Source organism: Anolis carolinensis, chromosome 1 (assembly GCF_035594765.1).
Source record: "Anolis carolinensis isolate JA03-04 chromosome 1, rAnoCar3.1.pri, whole genome shotgun sequence".
Lineage (NCBI taxonomy): Eukaryota > Metazoa > Chordata > Lepidosauria > Squamata > Dactyloidae > Anolis > Anolis carolinensis.
Genome location: NC_085841.1, coordinates 305,431,479 through 305,456,734, shown reverse-complemented (window position 1 = coordinate 305,456,734; position 25,256 = coordinate 305,431,479). Strand labels below are relative to the sequence as shown.

The 25,256-nt window shown below is 36.7% G+C and overlaps 1 protein-coding gene across 32 annotated transcripts in view; it reads right to left on the bottom strand.

The window, feature by feature from the left end:
• Positions 1-25,256, bottom strand: part of gphn (gephyrin) — a 334,022-nt gene that overhangs the window by 164,257 nt on the left and 144,509 nt on the right. For 18 of the 32 annotated variants that reach the window (XM_062968004.1, XM_062968016.1, XM_016995983.2 and 15 more), the window contains exon 5: positions 14,908-14,946. The exons of 13 other annotated variants lie outside the window; for them this stretch is intronic. In XM_062968004.1, the coding sequence (XP_062824074.1) occupies positions 14,908-14,946 (39 nt within the window). Of the gene's footprint in view, positions 1-10,666; positions 10,727-14,907; positions 14,947-25,256 lie in introns of those variants that run through there. One more of the 32 variants, XM_062968023.1, reaches the window with a different exon arrangement.

The following is a 25,256-nucleotide window of genomic DNA, read 5'->3' as shown; positions in this document are numbered from 1 at the left end:
CATCAGTGTTCTGCCAGTTATTGTACACACACACACACACATATATATATCTGCCGGCCTCCAGTGTCTGAATACACTCACTGTGCCTAGCTATCATTGTTGAGTTGCTTTTATTTGATTTTACTGGATGTTTTTATGACGTTACATGTCATAAGTTAAATGTACCTATGTTGATGTATTTTATTGTGTAGTCTGGGCTTGGTCCCTATGTGAGCCACCCCGAGTCCCTTCGGGAAGATGGGGTGGGATACAAGAATAAAGTTGTTGTTGTTGTTGTTGTTGTTGTTGTTATTTTCTGTACAGAGGAAAAATGAAGCCTACTGAACCATCATATGAACATTTTTCCACATCAGACTCAAAGTGCACATTAATATACAGTAGAGTCTCACTTATCCAAGCTAAACGGGCCAGCAGAAGCGTGGATAAGCAAATGTCTTGGATAATGAGGGATTAAGGAAAAGCCTATTAAACATCAAATTAGGATATAATTTTACAAATTAAGCTCTAAAACATCATGTTATGCAACAAATTTGACAGAAAAAGTAGTTCAATATGCAGTAATGTTATGTTATAATTACTATATTTACGAATTTAGCACCAAAATATCACGATATATTGAAAACATTGACTACAAAAATGGCTTGGATAATCCAGAGGCTTGGATAAGCGAAGCTTTGATAAGTGAGACTCTACTGTACATACAATTTATAATGCACAGTTGTATTTTGGCTACAATTATGGCACAAACACAACAACAACAACAACTTTATTTTTATACCCCGCCCCATCTCCCCGAAGGGACTCGGGCGGCTTACATGGGATGGGGCCTTGCCCAATACAACAATATAATAACAACAACAAAACAATAAAACAATTATCCCAGCAATAAAAACATCAGCATCAATAAAACAGTCATTAAAATCATCATGCAGCATAAAATGTTAAAAAACAGGAGACTAATACACAGATCTAGGCCAAAGTGCAGAATATTCCAAAATGGGGAGAGGTAGTTTCACAGCTAAAATGGACAATAAAGTGCAATGTATCGTTGATGGCAAGCATCAACGATGGAGCTATTTTAGAATGGGCAGATAAATCAAACCCACAACAATTAATCGTCAAAGGCCTTTTGGAAGAGCCAGGTTTTAAGGCTCTTCCGGAAAGATAGGAGGGTAGGGGCCTGCCTGATCTCTCTAGGGAGCGAGTTCCAAAGCCGGGGGGCCACGATGGAGAAGGCCCTCTCTCTCGTCCCCACCAACCGCGACTGCGAGGGAGGTGGGAGCGAGAGAAGGGCCTCCCCCGATGAGCGAAGAGAACGTGTGGGTTCATAGGGGGAGATGCGGTCTCTAAGGTAGGTGGGTCCCAAACCGTTTAGGGCTTTGTAGGTGATAACCTGCACCTTGAATTGGGCCCGGAAAATAAACGGGAGCCAGTGGAGCTCCTTAAACAGAGGCGTTGAACGCGCCCTGTAATTCGCTCCAGTTAGAAGCCTGGCTCTCGAGCGTTGTACTAATTGTAATTTCTGGGCCGTCTTCAAAGGCAGCCCCACGTAGAGCGCATTGCAATAATCCAGTCTAGAGGTAACTAAGGCATGGACCACCCTTACGCCCTTACAAAGCACTACTTACTTATCTCATCCTTGCACTATAAACTAATAAGATGCTTTCCTAAGTTTTGTAAAAACAGTTCTGCCCACATTTTATGTACTGAGATTCCTTCACTTTGCCTTTAAACAGAGTGACATTTTAAAAATGATGTTAGTTTTGAGAAAACTTCAAAGATAGGACAGGATGCAACAGAGCTCCATAAGCCACTATCATGCAACCTAGGGAACCCTTCAATAGAATTCAAGCCCATTCTTTAACTTCAGAAGAAAAATAACTTTGACAAATAGTCTTAGTTATCAGGAAGTGTGACTATTAAATATGTAACAGGCTATAAAACACTCAAAATGGAAAAGGACAGCAGGCCCAGGTTAGTGGTTTTATTCCATATGTGATATTAAATATAGCATGTCTCAGATCATATAATGCTCATCCTGATAGGAAAGTCCCCTGAAAGAAGGTTGATGATACCTTTTCCTATAGCCTTCAATGAAACAGTATTGTAAGATTTTATCCCCACAAACTGTGCCTTATTTTACAAAGGTTTTGTATAAGAAAAAGGAGCATTGCATCTGGTAATAACCTCTCAGTCACAATAAACAGTTTCTCAGGCACGGAACTGATAAACTGGACTAGCAATCACAGGGCTACACAACCTGTTCTTGTTAAATTGCCTTAAGGTATTTGAGGTACAGGGCAGAATATCCAAGACGGTTCCTGACTAAATTAATGTAAAAGTTTTGGCAAATAAAAGCTAATGATATTAAATAGGGGAAGGGGATATCAGATATCAAATAAGGATTTCAGAAAAGAACTCTGTCAAAAATAGGGAAAAAAGGAAAAGAAAGGAAAAAGGAAAGAAAAACAATTGGGGAGGCAAGAAGGAAGAAAGGATATCTTACTACTTGTTTGGCACAAAGAGAAAACAGATAACTTAACTGAACATATAGGAGTATGATAAATTAATATTCTGATTCTTCATCTAATAAATGCAAATACACAAGTGGGTGAGCTGGAAATTGTCTTACTAATAATTATCTATATGACACAAGAAAATCTTGTTAGCGATTCATTAAATACAATCCAGACAATATATTCAAACCAATGTTAAAAATCTATAACTCTGCTGCCTTCTAACAACTGATGATTAGTGAGTGACATGTAATATTCCAGTGAATGGTTTGTGCCAACATTTCCTGCTCTCTTTCTATTACTTCCTGTTCTAATTCAATGTTCAGGATTTAAAAGAGCACAGATGTCTACAAAACGTTCGCAACTGTACTGAGCTTCAGCAATAGCAGGTTCATTTATTCCTCTGCATATAAACTACTAAAGGCATATATGAATTGGTATGTTAATACTGTTCCAGCATAGAAGGAACTGAAATATGATGGCTAAATTCTATTTGATTAACTACTGCACTGTAATTTCTCAAAGGCTTAGCAACTAATTATTATGCAAAGTTTGTAATATACTGTATCAACTTGTACGCAGATGAGAACATGAGGTCAAAAGAAGAGAGGTACAATCCTAACAAACTATAATGAGTATGGCATGTAAATGAACATACTTGCAACTATTCATCACAGTTAAGGGTTACAACTAGGGGCTAGTAGTGATAATGTGCCACTAAAAATAAACACTCTACAAATGTAGGGTTAAGACTTTTTCCCTTACATATATTGGATAAATACTTTTTCTGTCAAGGCAGAGATAACATTTTGTTTGGTTGACAGCATAGTGACCTTGTTAAAATGAGTATAAACTACACATTTCTGATGTAGCTTTATTGAGCCTATGGAAGTTGCATCAATGTGGTGTGTTTACACTGGCCATGATACTATCCAATTACTTACATTATTATCACAACATTATTATAGAATGATAACTTATATCCCTTCTATCTTTACTTTTCCACAAATGCAAATGTCATTTATAAACAACAAAATAACATCTAAACGATCCAAAAAAATCTACATTACACCAGATATAATCATGAAGTAAAAGGCAAAAGAATCAAGTTATTTATAGTAAAAGTGGTGTCAGGGAAGAGAAAGAAATCAGAACAAGATTTTTTGCTGAACTGTGCAAACACTTTTTAATAACAGAAAACTACAGTGAGAAAATGAAAGGGATAACAGAGCAAAGGACAACTCATAAGGGCCCAAAAATCTTCTGAGGACAACAACTTCACTATTTTTAGTTTCGATAATTGAAAACTCCAAGAGAATAAAACAGAAGCCAGGTTTAAAGCCACAGAGAGCAGCCATAAATTCCTTTGAGAAAAAAGGTGAAACACAGATCAAGTGCAAGAGTAGAAAGAGGATTCTAAATATAAGACTGATTTATAGTAGGAGTTATTGACTAAAGTCCTAAAAAAACCCCCCACACATATTCCCCAAATCTAGAGGTAAAAATAGAATGCTGAATAATAGACTGCAATGAAAATATAAAGGCAATTCTGAAACAGGATGTAGAATTCTAAGAAGGGCTACAAAGTGACTACATACGTACACATCATGTCTTTTGGTTGTATTCTTCTCCTTAATCACCCTATGTATTTTGAGAAGCTCCTCATAGCAAATATTTAAAATGCTAAGACACAACTTAAGACCTATATTTTCTGGAAGGCATACGCAATCAATTTTAATGTGTGAATATTAACCTGAATTTCATCTGTAAATTTTCAATTTACCAGTGTATTTGTTATATGTATTTTAATGGTGCTTTGTTCTTGCTGTTTTAACTATGTTGTACGGGTAATTATTATTATTAATAATAATAATAATAATAATAATAATAATAATAATAATAATAATAATAATTTTTCTGCAGGGGTTCAATAAGATATCTGAGAAGCACATGGAAGTTTATAATATGAGAACATTATGTAAGGTAGTTATCAATTTGAAAGTTCAATGACCCAAATCAGATCATTAATTTTTCAATACTTTACACACACACACACACACACACACACACACAAAGCAACCAAAAGAGAATGGTGGAATTAGTGATTGATTAAAGTTTTGAGTGTTTCAAAAAGATGAACCTGATTTGAAATTGCTATATCTCTGCAACCATGAACGGAACCTTTACCTGTTTAGAGGGTGGGCCATAAAGTTTCCAATAATTCTCACTAGATGCTTCTCCTGCCACACAAACAGCCTCTGGCCCCAGTCACTCATAAAATGGCAATCCCACAACATAAGACCTAAGAAGATGTCTTCATTTGGAGAGTTACTTTTAAAGATTTGTTTCTGGCTCAGAATGGTTAATAAAACTTGATAAACTTGATGGCTCTAAATGGTTTAAAACTTTTTGTTTAGTTGTAACAGGTTGCCATTGTGAAATATACTGCTTTGTAATTGGGTCTATCATTTTGAAACACCCTAAAATATATCATTGAAACAACACTTTCTTCTTTTCCTATTTATTTTAAGAGCCATCCATGTAGAAGTACAGCATTTTATGTGGGGCATCGTTCAAACAGACATTTCTGCTGACAAGTTGTCAAGATCACAGATAGCTGCAACAATATTACTAGAAGGAGTCTAACAAAAAACTAAGCAGAAATCTATTTTGATTAAGAATGTGTCTGCTTAAGATCTGTTGTGTATGTTAGGTTATTAGGAAATTTAATGTACAGTCAGTTAAATACCTATGGTCTGTTGGAATATGAAAAGCTTTTGTTTAGTATACAAAACTCAAATACACATACCAAATCTGGTGTTCTATGTAGGACAAATTGGAGAACATTATGGAAATTTATGGAAATTTTTCCAGAAAATCCACATTATTGCCTCCTTTATATTGTAAAGATATATAATCCAAGTCCACAATAACGTGTTACTCACAGCACATAACAGCAGTGTACTGTATTAAAGCAGTGTACTTGTTTGCAAATTACAGCCTTTCCCACCGCCATATCACAATACTTCCAGGCAGGAAGCAAAACCAACAAGTTTCTTATACACCTAAGTGGCCACCAAATATATCTGAAGATGTGCTTTATGGTGGCACCCCCGGTAAATGACAATATTCATATTGTGCTTTAATTTTTGCTTTTATAGGATATATCAGAAATTTAAAAATATATAGTATCTAACAATACTGTTCGCTATGGTCTAAATCTTTAACTTTGACATACATTAATTAATTAAAAATCAATAAATTCCATAACATTTATTTTTGGTCATCTTTTTAAAACATCAGCTGCCTTCTCAAATTAGCATGTAAAGTGCATGTTGCTTGGATGTAGGTTTACAGCTTTGGAGTTCTCCTGGACTCATCGCTGAGCCTGGATGCCCAGGTTTTGGCGGTGGCCAGGGGAGCATTTGCACAATTAAAACTTGTGCGCTATTACCTTGGGAAGTCAGATTTTGCCACAGTAGTTTGGTTACATCCCAAATAGACTACTGCACCATGCTCTACATGGGGTTGCCTTTGAAGACTGTTGGGAAGCTTCAAATGGTCCAACGGGCGACAGCCAGGTTGCTCACCGGAGTGGGGTAAAGGAAGCATACAACCCCCTTGTTATGCCTGCTCCGCTGGCTGCCAGTCTGCTACCGAGCACAATTCAAAGTGCTGGCTTTAGCCTATAAAGCCCTAAATGGTTCTGGGCCAGCTTACCTGTCTGAACGTATCTCCCTCTATGAACCATCTCGGAGTTTAAGATCGTATGGGGAGGCACTGTTCTCAGTCCTTCGCAGGCACGATTGGCAGGGATGAGAGACAGGGCTTTCTCAGTGATGGCCCCTCGGCTGTGGAATTCCTTCCCCAGGATATCAGATCAGCCCCCTCCCTCCTGATCTTCCATAAGAGAATGAAAACATGGCTTTGTGACCAAGCCTTTGGAAAATGTGTGAAATAGACATATATTGAATGATGTGAAATGATTTTTGGAACGGCCCGGTTTATGCTTTTGGATTACATGATTAAATGTGAATGTATTGTTTTAAATGTTTTGATTGTTTTAATGTATTTTACAATTATTAAATGTCTATTTGAACTGTACACTGTTTTAAGGCATCGAATATTTGCCTATGTGTAAAGCCGCTTTGAGTCCCCTTCAGGGAGAAAGGCGGGATAGAAATGTCATACATAAATAAATAAATATATGGATTTGTTTTGTCCGCACATGCGTTGTCCTCTTCATTTGTTTTTAAGTTATTGGCTTGTTTTATGTAATTTTAGATTTTATTTGTTGTTTCTATACATCACGCTAAGAGGAAGAACTAGACAGGCCCCAATAAACTATAGAAATATTTCAAAAAAACTACTCCTTTCTATGATTTTCCCCTTTTCTCTGACATGAAATCCACTGCATTTGTGATGTGAAGTTAAGTAAAATGTTTCTTCTATCAACAGGAATAAATAATGAGAAAGGTTGTCAGAAAATACCTTGTTGCAGTAAGATATGAAAATATATTAGCATGTTCTTCATATTTTTCAGCATTATGTGAACAACATACAGTATACAGAAAGCAGTGAAACAAAAAATGTAATTTGGTTTTAGTACCTGTGTCTTTTCAAAAGGCAATTCTTTTTTTAAAGAGTCAAAGTTTCACAGTTTATCACTTATACTTACAATGGTTCTTAATCCTTTTTTTTTGGTAAACTACTATCTCATAAAAGGAAGCCCTGATGGCACAGCGGGTTAAACCTTGGAGGTCTCTACGCCTTAATGGAGATGCGCACCAACCCTCAGAGGTGGACACAACTAGACTTAATGCCAGGGGAAACCTTTACCTTTACCTTACTGGCTCATAGAGATGACAACAACGATGATACTGACTATATGGATAAAGTAAATAAGTTTTATCCTCCCATGTTTTGTATTTGCAAATAACTTTTTATTCACAATAAAGATAATTAACAATAAATAGTTGAAGTTATAGCAGTTTCGCCCTTTCTGATTTTCCTAGGCTCTACTGTACCATCTGACACCATGGATCAGTTTATTTCAATCAGTCTGCAGGGATTCCCTAGTCCTCAAGAGTTTATCTAAAGCATGAACCAAGGAGTTAAATAATCAGTACATTGGAGATTGCATGGCAAGGCTCCCTAAGGTTCACTATTGCTGGGAGCATTATTTATCTTAAACTGAAGCACTTAAATAAAGTTAGCTGGAGCTCTGGGTTGCACTCATAACCACTTTGCTGATGAAATTCATCTCCACTTTTATATATATATATAAGCAAAAAAAAAAAAAGAGAGAAACTTTTCATGATATGGAAACAGGGATTGGACAGACAGTTTGTAAAGAAAAAACTACAACAGCAGTGTAAAATAAAACAATGTGGAAATGTAAAAAAAGATCAGAAAAATTACATTTATGGATTTCAATATACCAACCTTGAACAAAACTGTAATTATAATCTATGAAAAAATCCACTTAGTTTTTCCAGAAACTAATGATAATTTCTACAAAAAATCCACTTTGCCTAGGAACTATTATTAAAATTATTTTTCTCTGAAAATATTATTTGCTCACAGCACAAATTATACTTGCCTACCATGGGTCTTACTCCTAAGTAAGTAGTACAGCTATTGGCTGGATTTAAGCTTCCTTGTTCTATTGATTAGAAACAAGGGCTTAATTTGTGCTGTCTGAAATTGTTTGCCACAAGAAACAAAAGAAGTCAGGGAAATAATAATTGGGGGAGTCATGTTAGCTAATTTTTTTAATGATGAGAAATCAGCCACTGCTAGATAGCACGAAAAATACAATATCAATGAATAAATACGATCAACTTAATTTCTGGAAAAAACCGAAAAATTATCTTAAAAGTTAGCAGAATTTTCTTCTTTTGATTTTGGAAAGAGGGCCAATACAAATCAAATGGATTTTTTCTAGTAATACCTAAGTTTAAATATTAATAATTGTTAATGATAGGAACAGATAGCATTTTGATTTGGATCAAACTGTATTTGATGGAAGCAGTTCAATTTCCATACATCCAGGTAACGTTTTCTAATACATTTTTTCCATAATAGGAGCAGTCCGTAACATGTACCAAAGGACCAAGAAGAAATCTATATGGACTTTTGAAGCCCTTACACCACTCCAAGTTGAAGGCTACAATTTGGTGATATAAAACTCACAAAACCCACGATGCTTTAATGGTGTTCTAAAAACATCTATTACAATAGATGAACATAAATCTGAGACCACATCTGCTAGCCTTTTCTTATTAAACTGTGTCACTCAGGACTAAATACGTACTATACCAGGTAGGTTAGCCCAGTCTAAATCTGTGATTAGAGCAGCCCAGGCTAAACAGCTATGTTGGGAGAATGGTATATCAATTTAACAAAAAACCAAATCAACTTCAAACTTTAGATCATGTATTGTTCTTGAGATAACTATTTTCCAAATTCAGATGAAACAGGAAACTATAATGAATTGGAGATTTTTGCATTATATTCATAAAAGGAAGAGAGATCAGGCTCGCACATTAGAAAAAGTTCATAGATTAAACTGACATATAAAATCAATCAATCAAACAAACAAACAAAAATCAAAACAAAATACTGCCAATATTGGCTAAAAATATCTGTTTCAACATTGTTCTTATTTGTATTCTGATATCAAAATTATATGTTCTTGTACGTAATTTAACTAGAAATCAGATTAAAATATTCTATTTCTGGACTAAATTCATTCACCAAATATTCAAATGTAAGGTAATTCTCAAATATAACCAAAGAAAGAAAGAAAGAAAGAAAGAAAGAAAGAAAGAAAGAAAGAAAGAAAGAAAGAAAAAAGAGCAGAGCCTCTGCTGTTTTGTACCCTCAAATCTGTAGTCTTGTCCCTCAAAATGGATGTTAGAAATCCCCCCAATTTATAGTCTTAAAACAGACTTCTTGTCCTCCTAGACTGATAGTTAAGCAGCAAGAGATTTTACTCAAGTATAGATTGAAATCACATTGAGGGATATTTCCAATTTTAACAGAATTCACACATAGAGGCAATTTCTGTGAAGGAACCAAAATATAACTTGTGTAAAAAAGTCTTATGTGGTGATTGCTCACAGTTTTTGCTCTGTGATCAATCTATGAAAAAATCAATTTTTTATTCCTACACATATGTTATACTTGTGATATAGTTTATATTTTGTAATGAAACGGCCCCAAAACCTTTGCCAACATATCTAACGTGGCAGAATCTTGGGTGCAAATACAGTATTGCTTATGAATTATGTCACTTTTCTCGGTGAAATAAATACTTTAGGTATTCTCTAGTAAATAGATTTCATTATCCAACTTGGGGGTGGTGGTGGTGATGCATGGACTGTTTTTAGCGTCTGCAGATATTTTTTTTAATTTCATAGCCTTGATCTGGCTATCCACAGGTATGGTATACCGGCTTTTGAAGAAATTAGCAGTTCGGTTTGTGTTCCTTAATCTCATTTACAATTTCATTTAAGAACTATGAGGGATAACGAGTCTGAAGAATTATAAAGTAACAAATTATAGCACTTTTAGCCAAAACTTTCAAAGTTTACAGAGATGAGACAACTCAATATGTATTTTGATGTATATGTGTGTGGTTTTTTTCAGGGGGGGGGGAAGATATAGTTCAAATACATAGAAGGAGGGATTATTACATCACTTCTAGATGTAGGTAATCTGGAATCACCAACAATAATATCTCCTTTCAATACCATTTAATTCTGCAATTATTCATACACAACTTTCAAGTGAAGCTTTTAACAGTACTATTTTGTCATTACTTCCCATACCTCATTGGAAAAATAAAGCTGCATTAACGACGCAAAGTCTTATATAGAATATAAAAGTAGTCATCTATGTTCCAGGAAAATACCAGAAATCAGAGCAAGAAAAATGGCAGAGATCTGGAGGTAAGCCAATGCTGTTATCATAATGTGTCTTTAAAAAGTTGCTTGAAGACAATACAGATTCCAAATGGTAAATAATAGCAGCTTCAAGCATGCTCCATTTAAAATTTTAAAAGCATTAAATGTTGTCTAAAATATACACCACACAAATAAAAATATCCAAAGTAACAACCACATGAATTAACATGCTATTGATACCATGAAATTTGCAGGCAGCAGATTGCTAGGGAGACCGGAATTCATGGCTTGGCAAAATTAGATGCACCTGGTTAGAGGGGAAAGAACAATCTTTATTGAGCCAATTTTAAAATATAAAGCTTTTACTCTCTAGCTATGTTTGTTGTTCAATATTTCATGTAATTTACATAAATGATCACACACTTTCTATGGTCTTATTACAGCAATAGAAACAGCTAGTTAATTTCATAATCCTATTCACTGCAAAACCAATAGGAAAGGAGGATTATACCAGTCTCAAGTAGAGCTTTTTTCTTTTTAGAAATATATGCCAGGGAGGGGGGGGGGTTTACAAAAATCTGTATATAAGGAATATTAAATCTTTTGTCTTGTGAAGTATTAATAGAATTAAGATTGCAATGTTTGTATGACATTAATGGGTATGTATGTCAGCAAGAATAAATGAAAATTCTCACATAAGAACTAGAAATTGATTTCAAAGGTATAAATTAATTAGTAAACTTAGTGAGAATTAAATAAAATCCAAAATGTAGTACACTATATAACTGTAAACACTTCCAAATATTTGGTAATTACAGCAAAAGAAGACAAAAGAGGACAACATAACTGAACAATGAAGAACAAGCTCAACAGAAAGTTTCTATTAGACACCCCCCCCAGCCAATTCCAGGAATGCTTCTTTAAAAAGTCTAAATCTAAAATAGGAGACTTACACAGAATAGGGTTGTTGTATGTTTTCCCGGCTGTATGGCTATGTTCCAACATGGCCATACAGCCCGGAAAGCATACAACAACCCTGTGATCCTGGACATGAAAGCCTTCAACAACAACTTATGCAGAATATCTTAGTAAAGAAAGCCTGCTTTGATAAATTGACACATATAACGTTCAGCTGAATATATATTAGTTAAAACGTTATTCAGATTGCTTGGCTCTCCAGACAGAACCTTGATGATGACCCTTATGGAAAGATCAATTAGAACTTAAGGCATTTGGTGTTTTATGTGGAAAAACTCATATAGAAAAAGTTGCATCACAGAAGATTGGAACAGGATAACTGTGCAGAGGACTGATGAAAACTGTGTAGAGGACTGATACAGAACATTAAGGATATAATAAACCAACATAAAATTTACTACGGGTTACCTAAAGGTTTATGCAGAATTCCAAGATATTCCAGTTATAGGATCTGCTTTTGTTATATATCTCGTCTCTTCTGTCTCTCTTTTAAATTCCAGGTATCAGTTAAAAACAATGGGATGAATATATATATTTCAGATCAGAAAGCCAGAAACTGTTTTATGTATCTTTTATCAATGTTGCTTTAATTGTATTTATAATATTATTTGAAATGTTTATCATCATCATCAGCTTCTTCATTTACACCCTGCCTTTTCCCCGAAACATGGTACTCTAGATTTCAGCTATTAAATTTCAGCTATTTATTTGTGAATAGAGATTTTATATGATTATAGTTGTGATGGTAATAGTGTATTTTATGTAGATTACTGATTGCTCTGAGTTCTTTGGAATTCCACGATATGAATCAGTAAACCAAACCTATCAAGCACCCCATTAAGCACCCTTATCATAAAAAAAAAAACAGTTCTACAAGCAATACAGATTTCAACAATATTTAAATGCTAGCTAATTCAGTATGAAGCCATGAATAATGGTTTCAGCTGGCATTATTCTTTGCCACTTGGATGAATGTGAATGCAGGAGTATTTATTGAGTCAGGAGTCTGTCATGTAAGGTGAGGAATACCACAAGTAAGAATACGAGCAACACAAAGCGTCTATTCTAAGTCTATGGAACAGAAGCAGATATCAGCCTTAGATTTTAATTATATAAACAATCTCAATATTGAATGAGTTACTTTGGCAGCTGGGAGACTTTTTTCAGAAGGCTCCTGGTGCTAAAAGATTCACTAGCAAGACTTTTTCAAGAATGGCTGCTACCTTTCCCTAGATTTTCTGGAATTTTCTTAAGCAAAATGCAAAAGATTGCTCAGCGGTACCTCTCTTTCTCAATTCTACCCAAAAAAATCCTCCTGAACTGAGACAAAAAGTGTTGCACAGTGTGAGCTCTAGGGTATTTTCTGACCCAAATAAAAATTATGGGTGATGAAGAAGTATTAAAATGCCCCAGGTCTAAGGGAGCATTTGTGTTCACAGAATCAAGTGTGTTTCACCTGAAAACTCAGAGCCAGAAGATAAAATAAAACCAGACAGACTGAAACATTTTCATATTTTGGTGAACATCCTAATTTTAATAAATTTCGATATGTTCCCAAAAGAAGAAATTTGAATTTTCCCAGGGCAAAGGGCAAATATGGACAACTAATTCATATTCTGCTTTGCCACATCAGAGGTTAAAAAATGACATAAACTATATTTTGGAAGTTAAGTGTTACATTGACTGCTGCTGATAAGTTCCCCAGTGGAAAAAAATCAATAGATTAGTTGTTACATTTCCCTTTATATACACTCTAAGTGGAATGGCAGAAATTTTAAGACTTTTTGCAACTGTGTAGGTCGCAATGCAGCAACGCCTACATTGGAAGTCTAGTACTGTGCGGATTATATTTGAGGGACTAAAATATTCCATCCTGGTGTAAAAAAACAAGATAAAGAGAGTGTCATGGGCAACTGGAATATGTTATAGTATGTTGAAAGCACATTAATTATATCTATGTTAAGCAGCATTTCTCTTTATCTCCTGAATCTGCTTCTGTACCTTTCTAGAATGAATGCAGATAATGCTATCTTTTGTAATTAATAGAACAGTCATTATATGTTTCCTTTACTCTCGAAGAAAAAAACTACAAAAAGAAATATGTACTATACACTGAATGCATAGATACAGAAAGCCAAGCTCAGAAGCCAATGACCAGAAAAACCTCCTTGCAATTCTCATTTCAACAGAAAGTAAGATCCAAACTTATTTTTTCCTGTGTTTGCTTTGCTATGAGTAAATAGGGACAAACAGTTGACTATATTATACAGTCAAACTGAACGCATTCTGGTAACTACAATTGGAACCAGTTTATTAACATGAAGTAAAGTCCTTGTTACTAATATACTAACATTTTAAAGTATCTTGATCATATGAAGAAAAGCTATAAATGAAATCCAGAACCCCACAAACTTTCTAGGGGCCAAGACAGTGTATTCCAATGAGAAAAGAGATATATTTTCAAAATGCAGATAAGTAAGCTTGGCCAAGGGTACGGTGCATACAGAGGGTGTTTTTGAGAGCCAAATTAGAACGCTTTTCACTTCCTCACATTTTCCCTTGCATGTTTGGAAGAGTAAGCAGTAAAGGAAAACAAAGAAGAATGGCAAACAATTAGCAGATGGGTAAGATTGTATAAAAATGGCAATGTTCATGTGCAATCAGATTTCAAGGGCACAGCAGAATTAATGTAAACTAGTGGTCAAGCAGACAAAGAAGGAAGGAAAAGACAGACACGTAACAAGTTGATAGACCAGTATCAATCAGCAGGTGCACAAAACATCGGTACAGCAATTCCATGAAATCAGCAGATGCGCACAGCAGCAAGAGAGCAAATGCTAAGTAACCAAAAGAAGGGAGAAATTCAACAAGAGGTAACTGACCGGTAGCAGTCATATACAAATGGCAGCAAGAAGGCACAGGCAGTACCTTGAGTTGACTTAGGCAAGTAAGGAAAGAGTACCATTCCAGGCAATCAAGCAGCAAAGCAGTGCATTGCAATGCCAGGCAGCCAGCAAGAAGACAAAGTAGAAAGAAAACAATGAGTGCCATATCATTTTAAAATACAGAATTCAAAGCGGGCCGTGCCCATGTATAATCAGATAAAGCTGCTGGCAAGGAGGAAAGAAAAGCTCTCAACAGATTGCCAGGGCAGTGACATGACACTATTTTTCAGGTAGCTAAGAGTATTGCAAGAGGAAGAACCTCAGAATCTCGATGCTCATCTTCCAATAACAGCAATAGTTCAATGTAACTGTATCATGAACATCCAAAAGATTACGGCACACAAATGGAAATGAAGCTGAGCCCTAGTGCCTGAGGGAGGCCCGGGGTTCCTCCAATAAATAAACTTTTTTTAAAAAAATGAGAATCCACAAGGAAATTAAAAAATGTGAATGCATCTAAAATTGTTTCTAATAAATGATTTTAAAAGAAAACAAATCAAAAATACTAGCAAAGAACTGGATTAGAAATGATTGGCTGGGATTGAAGATGTAGCTTACCCCTCTCTGGAGCCCACAAAATGGGAATGTTGGGAATTTCTGCAGCAGAAAAACAGAAGAGAAAAAGGGATTTCTGACTCCCAGGTTCAAGGAAAAGCAGGTCAATTTAGGGGTGATGACGTGCTTAGAGCACAACAAGAACTGGCCATAACCTTTGCCCATTCCCAGATGCAAACGTTTTCTGAGATTTGAGAAAGGTTTCAAAACCCCATAGCATTTTAAAATCACAATCTCCCACCTGTATTCACAGAACAACATCACTTACCTGTAATTAATTTTCTTTGAGGTGTTTGTCCACATATAGTCTGCATTGGGGATAAGGGCAGCATCTTTCATGAAAACAGGCTACAAGTTAGGTGGAGAAAATCCCATCAAAAAGAATTAATGTAATAGAATAAAACTCTGTAGAATGTACAGAATGTAGAAGTGGTAGATCTTATAAATGGATCCATACTTTTCACCAAATTAAATTTTATTGTCTGGAGGGTGTTTTGCTCTGATTAGTGGGACTTTATGTGGACAATACTTTCCTAAGAAAATTAATGAATTACAGGTAATTTTTCTTCCTTCATTAAATAGCTGCCCACACAGAGAACATATATAGATGAGGAGAGTTACGCTTAAAAATCAGAAATGGGAAAAAACATCCCTTGACAATGATTTATAATAATGGGTCACGTTTCAATAAAATCATCAGTAGAATAGTTGAATTCTTCTTCACTGTGGAAAACTGAAAAGCAAATACTGTGTTGTGTGCAATAAACATCAGAATGATCCATTCTTTCTACACTTTGATCTGAAAAGGCAACATTAGTGAATCTGAATCAATAAAACTATTTCAGTTATGCGTCCATTGAACCTTTCCTCTAAATGATAAATTGATTTTGTATGTTTGTTACAAGAGTGCAATGTAAGAAAGAAGGAAAATTGATTCATCTTGGAAAACATAACAGATCTCGTACTTTAGGTATAGTTTTGGTATTGTATCATAATATGTCAGCTTATGGGCATGGTATTTTGTTTTATGTTATTTAATATAAGTATGAAGCAGAAAGGAATAAAATAAATAATGCTGGGCTAAATATTATTGGAAAGAAATAAGAAACTACACACATACGTGCAACAGAAAATTAGTATAATGGCAGTATCATCTCATGCAGTCGTTTACAACAGTACAGTGAAAACAACAAAAACCCACTGTACAAGCTAAAAGTATTGTACTTTATTAAACAAAGAACTACCAACATAGTATGACCTTTATTTGTATTAGATGAACAACAGATTGCCGGTATTAAACCAAGCAATACCAGGTTGTGTGACATTTGGATGTATCAAATGAAAAGCAGATTGAGGGATTTATTACATGTAAAAATAAAGAAATCAGAAACCTGATTCAGCATTAACTATTATCAATCGTTAGCAAAAGTTACAGAAGCAGAATAACAGATCTGCATAGAAGCATTAATAAGAAAAAAAAGATTATGGCTGGCCCACACCAGCCCCTACCACATAAAGGCAGATGGAGTCTCAGTTGGCAAGGTTTACCCAGGAAAGCATTCTTTATGAAAATGCAGACCTGCTGTGCTGCTGCTTTAAGAAAGACAATGCCATGTTGGACACTATTAATAATCTCCATGTTTTGTTTAGGAAAAAGTCAATATATGTAAAGTTTTTGCAAATATTAGAGAACTCAGGAATCAAATATAACTGGACTTCTGATTTTCTACCCCACTACAGGTATTCTGTGACCCTGCCATTTGCAAGTATTTAATTCTGTATAGAAATGTCATAGACTTACTACTATACCTTGTAGCTCCAATGATTTGCTTTCTCTGTGCTAGACAGTGCAAATTGTGAATTTTACTGATAGATATAACACTGTTTTTCCTTTTAGAGATATATTTTCTTCAAAAGGCTTCAGAACCCTTTCCCACTGAATTAAATCTACAGTAGCAGTAGGTTTAGGCGGAACTACACAAATAGTATAAATTGTACTATAAATATAGAATATATTAAATCTAAATATTCCGAAGGGACCAGATCCTTGTCTATCTTAGAAGCTAAAATGGTTCAGCACTGGTTAGTACTTGGATGGATTTTTTTTTCGTGTCAGGAGAAATTTGAAAAACTGCAAGTGGTTTCTGGTGTGAGAGAATTGGCCATCTGCAATTATATTGCCCAGGGGATGCCCAGATGTTTGATGTTTAACCATCCTTGTGGGAGGCTTCTCTCAAGTCCCCGCATGGAGCTGGAACTGACAGAGGGAGCTCTCCCTGGGTTGGATTTGAACCGGCAACCTTCAGGTCAGCAAACCAGCATTCAAATCAGTAGTCTGCTGGCACATGGATTTAACCCATAGCGCCACTGGGGGCTCCACTTGGATGGATGACTGCTAGGGATTCCCGAGGTTGCTGCGAACTATATTTCAGGGGAAGGGATTGGCAAAAATACCTTTGAGCATTCCTTGCCTACGAAAACCTCATGAAATTCATCACCATAACTTGACAGGGGACTTGAAGACACATGCACACACACACAGAGTTTAGAAACAACATTCAAATGATAAATAAGGCAGGGTTTGGAATAGAAAAATTCTTCCATTTAGACAGAAGGCCATGTTTACAACCCCAGTGAACTCATAACCTTAAGAATAAGAATTCTGGTCTTTAAATTCTGAACAGATGAAAGTATAATCGATTGTTTACTGGACATAAAACAATGTAGAATCTGTACTGTGCTACAAAATTGAAAAAACATCTAACAAAATACTGTATGTGTGTCGCACCTCAGAATAGTTCACCTTGCTATAGATATCCAGTCAGACACAGAAGAAAGTCTTTTAAAGTTTTATTAAACAAAGCAATTATATAAATCAAAGCAGGCAGTTAAAAGGGTTTTCAAAGTTGCAATGAAAGAGTCAATAAGAATCCAAATAGATCATAGGTCATGAAAAATCCATTACTCCATAAACCATAGCAAAAACTCTAATCCATGAAGCAAGGCAGTAGTAAGTAGATCCCAAAAACAAGGCCCAAAAGTACAACGATCCAGGAACGCTCTTCCTAGGCATGAAACGAGAACATCCACACAGGTGAAGCGAGGATTTGCTTTGACAAAGAGCTATCTGCAAAGGACACTTTTAATAGCAACCAAGAAAGGAATTTCTTTTTGCAGAACTGGCCTCTTTCTTTCCCGCCAGTCTTTTACTCCTTCGGAACTGAGAACCTCTTCAAAACAGACGGTCCTCCCTAGATAAATAAATGCTTATACTATCGTTATCATGCACCTGAGACGGGACTGAGCTCTGTCGCTCATTAACTGGGACTTGAGAGTTCTCTCGCTCATTATTTCCCATGGGAATGTCAGCCTGTCTGTTATCTATAGTTTCTGGGGTCAACAGTTCATTCTGCTCAAACTGTAATTCTCCAGCCTTTGATTCAGCCTGCATTTCCATGCCATCAACTTCTGACTCTACTGGCTCTTGTATTTGAAACCCAGAATCCTCTTCTTCATCCTGACTCTGGCTAGCCTGTAGCTGAGTCACAACAATGTGTCACCTCCAGGACCTGTTCAGTCTTGTGAAAAGATGGGCTGGGACTAGATCCATTACTAGTCTAAGGGTAATAAGACAGGTTGAAATTCTGCCCTAAATTCCCAAACATGAAGTCTGAAGTTTCTGGCAGATCATAGTAATCTTTGCCAGAATTCATGCTTTGGTAGTTGATTTGTAGTCCTAAATCATTGCTGCCATTTTTGTTCCTCTTGCTGTTGTTAAAAGAACAGCAATGACAATGAAAGGAAGGACACAAATGTTTTTCTCTAAGTACTAAAAGTGTGATGTACATTTGGAGTAGTGGCGGCAGGTAGAAGGCAAAGGGAATGTGGACTATGGAGAGATTAGCCCAAGTCTCACTCAGTCAACCATTTTTCAATTATTGTTAACAGCCAAGGATGAAGAATATGTATAATCAGTATAGCACTCTGACATTTCATCCCCATCCATTTCCTAAACCAACTGCACACAAGGAAGCCACGTAACATTCTGGACACCTTCACTGGAACTGTTATCAGAGAGAAAGTATTCTGAATGAATATGAGTAACTTTATCTTCAAAGTTCATGGCAAATTTGTTACAGCAAACTTTTAAGAGTTCCATCATTACCTAACCTAATTCTTGTTTTAATAAATTTATCATTGGAATAGCTTTTCCAGACAGATATGTAAGAATGTCATGAAGTAAAAAAGCAATGCTATACTGCCGCAAAGTAGGCAAAGCATTGTTCTTTCACTTCTGTTTAACTGTCCTCAGTGGGATATTTATGCCACTTGCATTTTAGATATTGGATGATATCACAATAGAGTTCTAAAGTGGAGGTCTGTGTTTCTCAATCACTTGGTTTGCTCCTGCAGAATTCTGGGAAATGCAGTTTAGGGAAGTTGAGGACCTCTCTGACTGAGAATTCCAAAGGCATCACCCTATGCTGCACTTCCCAGAATTCTGCAGGTGCAAACTGGGCGATTGGGAAACAGAGACCTGCACTTTAGAGTTCTAATCTAATATTGTCTATTATTACGCCTGTTTTGCAGCCCATTGGTCTCCAGTAAACTTGCTCATGTGACCATACCATAGTGAGAGCTTGGCCTCAAAACTCTTCAAGAACACTCAGAAATACCTTGACTTTTACTAAGTCTCTTGCACAGATCACTCCTCCCCACTTACAGAAGAGAATGGCTCCTGTCATCAATGGAGTTACAGAGAACCCTCCCAATTCCAGTTTTCAAGTTCTTATTCTGTTGAAAATATCACATCAAGAGCATGCCTTGCAGAGCATTTCTGCACAATATACATTTGAATCCACAGTGGGGAGCTCCTCAATCTGCTTTCAAGATAGTAGGGTTTCTTTGCAAGACAGACTATTGGGAATTACTGCCACATTTACTTCTGCTCGACACCATTTTTAATAGGCACTCACAAGGCTTGCACAGAGAATGTAATATGAGGCGTATTAAGTCCCTATTTAAAAGGGCATTAAGGCAGTGAAGGCAGCAGAAAGCCTCAGTGCCAGAAATGCATTATTCAGGCTTCCCTGCTTCCAGGGAGTCTACCAGCTGACTGATGTGACTCGTTTGCTCTGCAGAGGCAGCAGAGCCCAAAGAACGTGCACTTTATGATGTGTCTGGTGGCAGGAGATTGCCACCACCTCTGCTGCTGTCCTGCCATTTTAACAGTATGCACATTTTGGAGTATCTGTGTAGGGACCTAAACACATTAGAGCTTGGATCCACTTTAGGCGGGGGGGGGGGGGGGGGGGGGGCTTTAAACAGCTCAGCCAGACATGTCTTGGGCCTCACCAAACTACAAACCCCAGAATTCTGCAGAAATAAATGTGCAAAACTTATCACAATGTTGTCCATAACACATATGTAACTTATGCTACAATAAAAAATGGCTTTGGTTATTGAAACTGATTTTGTATGTCAAGTGGTGAAGGATGATAAAATGGACCCCCTGGATTCATGATTTCTGGTTACCACAGACTGTTGCACTCCATATTAGTAAATCATGTGTGAAGCATGTGTGTCTATTTTGCTACCAGTTTATAACATGGAGAACTGTAAGACAATCCCGCTTATCTGATGGTTTAGTGACTGGAGCATTGTCAGAAAGTGGCATCAATTGAAAATGGAATCAAAGAATAATAGAATTGGAAGAGACCACATGGGCCATCTAGTTCAATCCCCTGCCATGCAGGAAAAGCACAATCAAAGTACCCCTGATGGCCATCCAGCCTCTGTTTAAAAGCTTCCAAGGAAGGAGCTTCCACCTCACTCCGAGGCAGAGAGATCCACGGCTGAATAGCTCTTACAGTCAGGAAGTTCTTCCTAATGTTCAGGTGGAATCACCTTTCCTGTAATTTGAACCCATTGCTCCAAGTTCTAGTTTCATGACATGCTTTTACACAAAGCCTCTCCAGAAGAGGGTGCTGGCAATACAGGTGGACGGGGACATCAGGAGGGAAAGCAAAGCAAAGCAAAATTAACTGCACGGTTAAGTCCCCATGTTTTTCCTGCCTTCTTTCCATCCAAACAAGCCTCCATCACTTGGTGCACAAATATTAATTGTGCAAAGGTCCTCCTGGCCACCACAGATACCTGGGCCTCCAGGTCAGTGCTGAATCCAGGGGGACCCCCAAACTGCAAACCTGTGTCTTCATGGGGAGTATAACCCCATTCAGCACAGGCTGGATTTCTATTCCCTGGTCTGTTTTCCGACTCACCAGGAGCACCTCTGTCTTGTCTGGATTAAGTTTCTATTTGTTTGCCCTCATCCAATCCATTACTGATGACAGACACTGGTTTAGGGTCAGGATAGCTTCTTTGGCTTTAGGTGGGAAGGAGTAGTAGAATTGGGTGTCATCTGCATATAGTTGGTACCACACTCCAAACTCCGGATGATCTCTCTCAGTGGTTTAATGTATATGTTAAACAGGATGGGGGACAAAATAGAGCCCTGAGGAACCCACAGGACAATGGCCAGGGGTTTGAACAGGAGACCCCCAGCAACACCTTCTGGATATGACCCTCCAGGAAGGAACGGAGGCACTGTAAAACAGTGCCCCCCAGTCCCATCTCAGTGAAATGGCCCAGGAGGATACCATGGTCAATGGCGTCAAAAGCAGCCGAGGTCCCGGAGAACCAACAGGGACACACTCCCCGTCTAGCTCTTTGCATAGACCACCAACCAAAGTTGTTTCGGTTCACTAGCCAGTTCTGAAACCAGATTGAAATGCATCTAGATAAGCAATTTCATCCAGAAATCCCTGGAATTGGGAGGCTGCCACACACTCAAAAACGTTACTCAAAAACGTAAGGTTGGACACGGGCCGATAGCTGTCCATTGTGAAGGGGTTCAGGGATAAAATTTTAAATATAGGTCTCACAATTGTCTCCTTTAGGCAAGTTGGAACTTTGCCTTGTTTCAAGGAGGCACTGACTACCACCTTCACCCACTCTGCTAGTCCCTCTCTGGCCTGTTTGGTCAGCCAGGAAGGGAAAGAATCTAGAATACACGTGGTAGCCCTGACCTCTCCAAGGATCCTGTCCACAGCCCCAGGCTGCACAAATTGAAATGTATCCATCAATACTGGATAAACAGGGGGCAGCGTTACATCCACTGGAACTGTATTAATAACAGCATCCAAGTCAGAACAGATCTGAGCGACTTCATCTGCAAAGTGCCATGCAAATGCTTTACAACTGGCTGCTCATTGAAGACCAGTATGTGAAAGCCCTCTGACTACTCAAAACAGCTCAGCTGGATGGTTCCTTGCAGATGCAATGGTTGCAGCAATAAATGATTTTTCTGCTGACTTTGCCGTATAGTATGTTAATCTTGGTTCCTATTTCAAACAAGGCTCTGGAACATCAGGTCAGTTAGAGTTGGACTCTCTACTCAGACACACCATACAATCTCTTCCTGGTTTAATAGTTGAAGACTTGGAGCTAGGATTGGGAGTAGTCAGATTATCTGGTGATTCCAGAATCTACATGGTTTCTGTGTGAAATAACTTTCCATATAATAGGATGTCATTCTCTGCTAACTCTCCTTGATTGCTTTGGGAACTAAAACCACCAATGGCATTTCCATTTCAAAGGAAATATCTTGCTCTAAACTGGAAGCAGGGAGGATATCCAGCTTTCCAAACAATTCACACTGGGCTTCAATATGATCCTCCACTTCTGCTGGAAAACCAGGCTACTGTAGGTTCTTCCTTTCATGGAACAACTCTGCGAGGTGGCACTGTGCAGATGAAAAGGTGGCACTAAATAAGATTTCTTTTGTTTGGAGTATTATCACAGAATAGGCTCAATAATGACAAAATTAAATCCATAATTACGCCAACTCTCTATGCAAACTTTTCAAGTTCCCCACAACCTTTTCAGCAAAGCAAATTATAATTTATTTATTTGTTTATTTGCAGCATTTTTACCCCGCCTTTCTCACCTAAGGGGACTCAAGGCGGCTTACATAATGAGTACAAACATAAGCATCTGCTACAGTTGCATTTAGTTATTGTGTTATAACAGAATGTAAGTGAAGATACTCAATTTAGGCACTAATATGTGTTGAGATGGGCAATTCAGATCGTTTTAAAGACTGTTGGTATAAAATACAAACAATGGTTGAAACCCTATGTTTGAAAATATGAAACCAGCTTCTATTCAAAACTGTCTTTATCCACAAGCGAGGTACATGAGTTACTTGAAATTTTGTATTAATTGTGTAAAATATTTATTGCATTTCGGGTAGACATAGCATTCCAGTATATACCGGTAACAGTTATAATCTACATTATCAGTACTAGATCTTGCTTATCTGTTTTTTAATATTCCCAAACAGATTTCATTTTTTTCTAACTTTATTTTTATATGTTAGCAGTTGTGAATTATCTGAACCAAATATCTGAGATCTGGCATGGTAACTTTCTTGCGCTAATGAAAATTTCTACACTCTTTACATGGGATCTACACTGTATAGAATCAATGCAGTTTAACACTAGTTAAACTGTCATGACTCAATGCTATGGAATCATAGGATTCCAATTATTTGCTGAGATATCGGCACTCTTTGGCAGAGAAGGCTTGTAAAATGAGAACTTCTATGATTCCATACCATCAACCCATGTCAATTAAATAAGTATTATTTTTACAGTGTAGATGTAACAAGTCTATCTATCTATCTATCTATCTATCTATCTATCTATCTATCTATCTATCTATCTATCTATCTAAGCCTTGTTCCTGAATATATAAATATAAAAAAGCTACATTAATCAACGTACATCAAGTTATAAAGTTCTTGTTACTAGAAGTTGCTAAGCTCATGCTCCTTTAGCTTTAGAAACCAATGTAATAGAGAGGGAATTCTGGAATGGGGAAATGAGGACAGAATTGTTTAGCATCTCTGAGAAAAAAAACAAAGAAATAGCAAGAAAATATATACTTATTTGAAAAGAAGTTCAACTTTTCTGTCTCGCCAGCTCAGAAGCTCATAAAGCAGAACTGAGGCAGATACTGATAAAGAAAATGAGTTAAAATGACAACAAAAAGAGCAATCATTAGTATACATTCAATAGGGGAATCTAAATAGCATGTCAAAGGGAATTTTTTTTCATTGGTCTCACTTGTATACAATGTAAGGGAATATTAGCAACATTTGTACTATATGAAAAATTATATTAGTTGGGGAAAGAAACAAGATTCATTTAAGCACAAAGAATGAAGAAGATATTTTCATCAACAAAAAGTACTAATGCCAATTAAGGATAAACAAGTATAAATTCAGTTGCATACACCTTAACAACCACCTCATGATTGAACTGAAAAAATATTTGTTAGTTCTTTATAGGAATGCAATTGTCAGTAGGAGATTTGATGTTTTTGGGATTTACAGGATGTCTTTGTCTGAGTCAACTAGGAATTTTAGAAGGAATCTATTAGAAAAACCGATTTGGAAGGTAAGCTACAGTATGCTGCTTTGTTTTACAATACACCGTTCTTGAGAATAACTCACTTTCAGATGCTATACCCTTACATAGAAGTACAAAAGGTTTAAAGTTGGAACAATTGAGCATGCTGTGCATGAGTTACACAAAACTACCTCTCTTTCCTCATATGGCTGCGATGAAGTTTTTGCTCTGGGTTATCTTTAATAATCCCATCTTTAGAAACTATGGTTTGAAGTTAACAAAAATGAGTTATCAAAACAGGAGGTCCTGAATGGTAAAACAATTCAAAACTTTAATACCAAAGTTGTGCTTAGGAAGAATTGATAAATCAAAAGATGAAGTTTAATATGAAAATATCTAATGCATGTTGATAATGTCTGAAAAGTGATGATAAAGGCCTACATCAAATTTAATTTAGCAGACTGAAAATTACCACTACTACAGTTAACAGATTAACAGATATATTAAAAGATACACATTGATTATTAGGAGAACAGAAGAAATAAGATAGAACAGTATGATCATCTTTCTTTCCAGAGACTGCAGGAAGTGCTGGTGTGTCACCAACTACAAATCCTAGGATTCAATAGTATTGAGCCATGAAAGTTAAATTGGTGTCAAACTACTATAAATTCTACATTGTAGAGCCTGCCAGTATTTCATTAATTGTATTTCCTCACCCTTCCCTTAGTAAGATTGGTGCAGAATGGTAGAAGTATTAGTACTAGTGAAAGAAATGATATATATTGACTTATCCAGTGTTCCTTAGGGGGGAGGACCAACCAGCTACTGTTGGCTGCTATATCTAATGAAACTGATTTCAAATACAAACAAGACTAC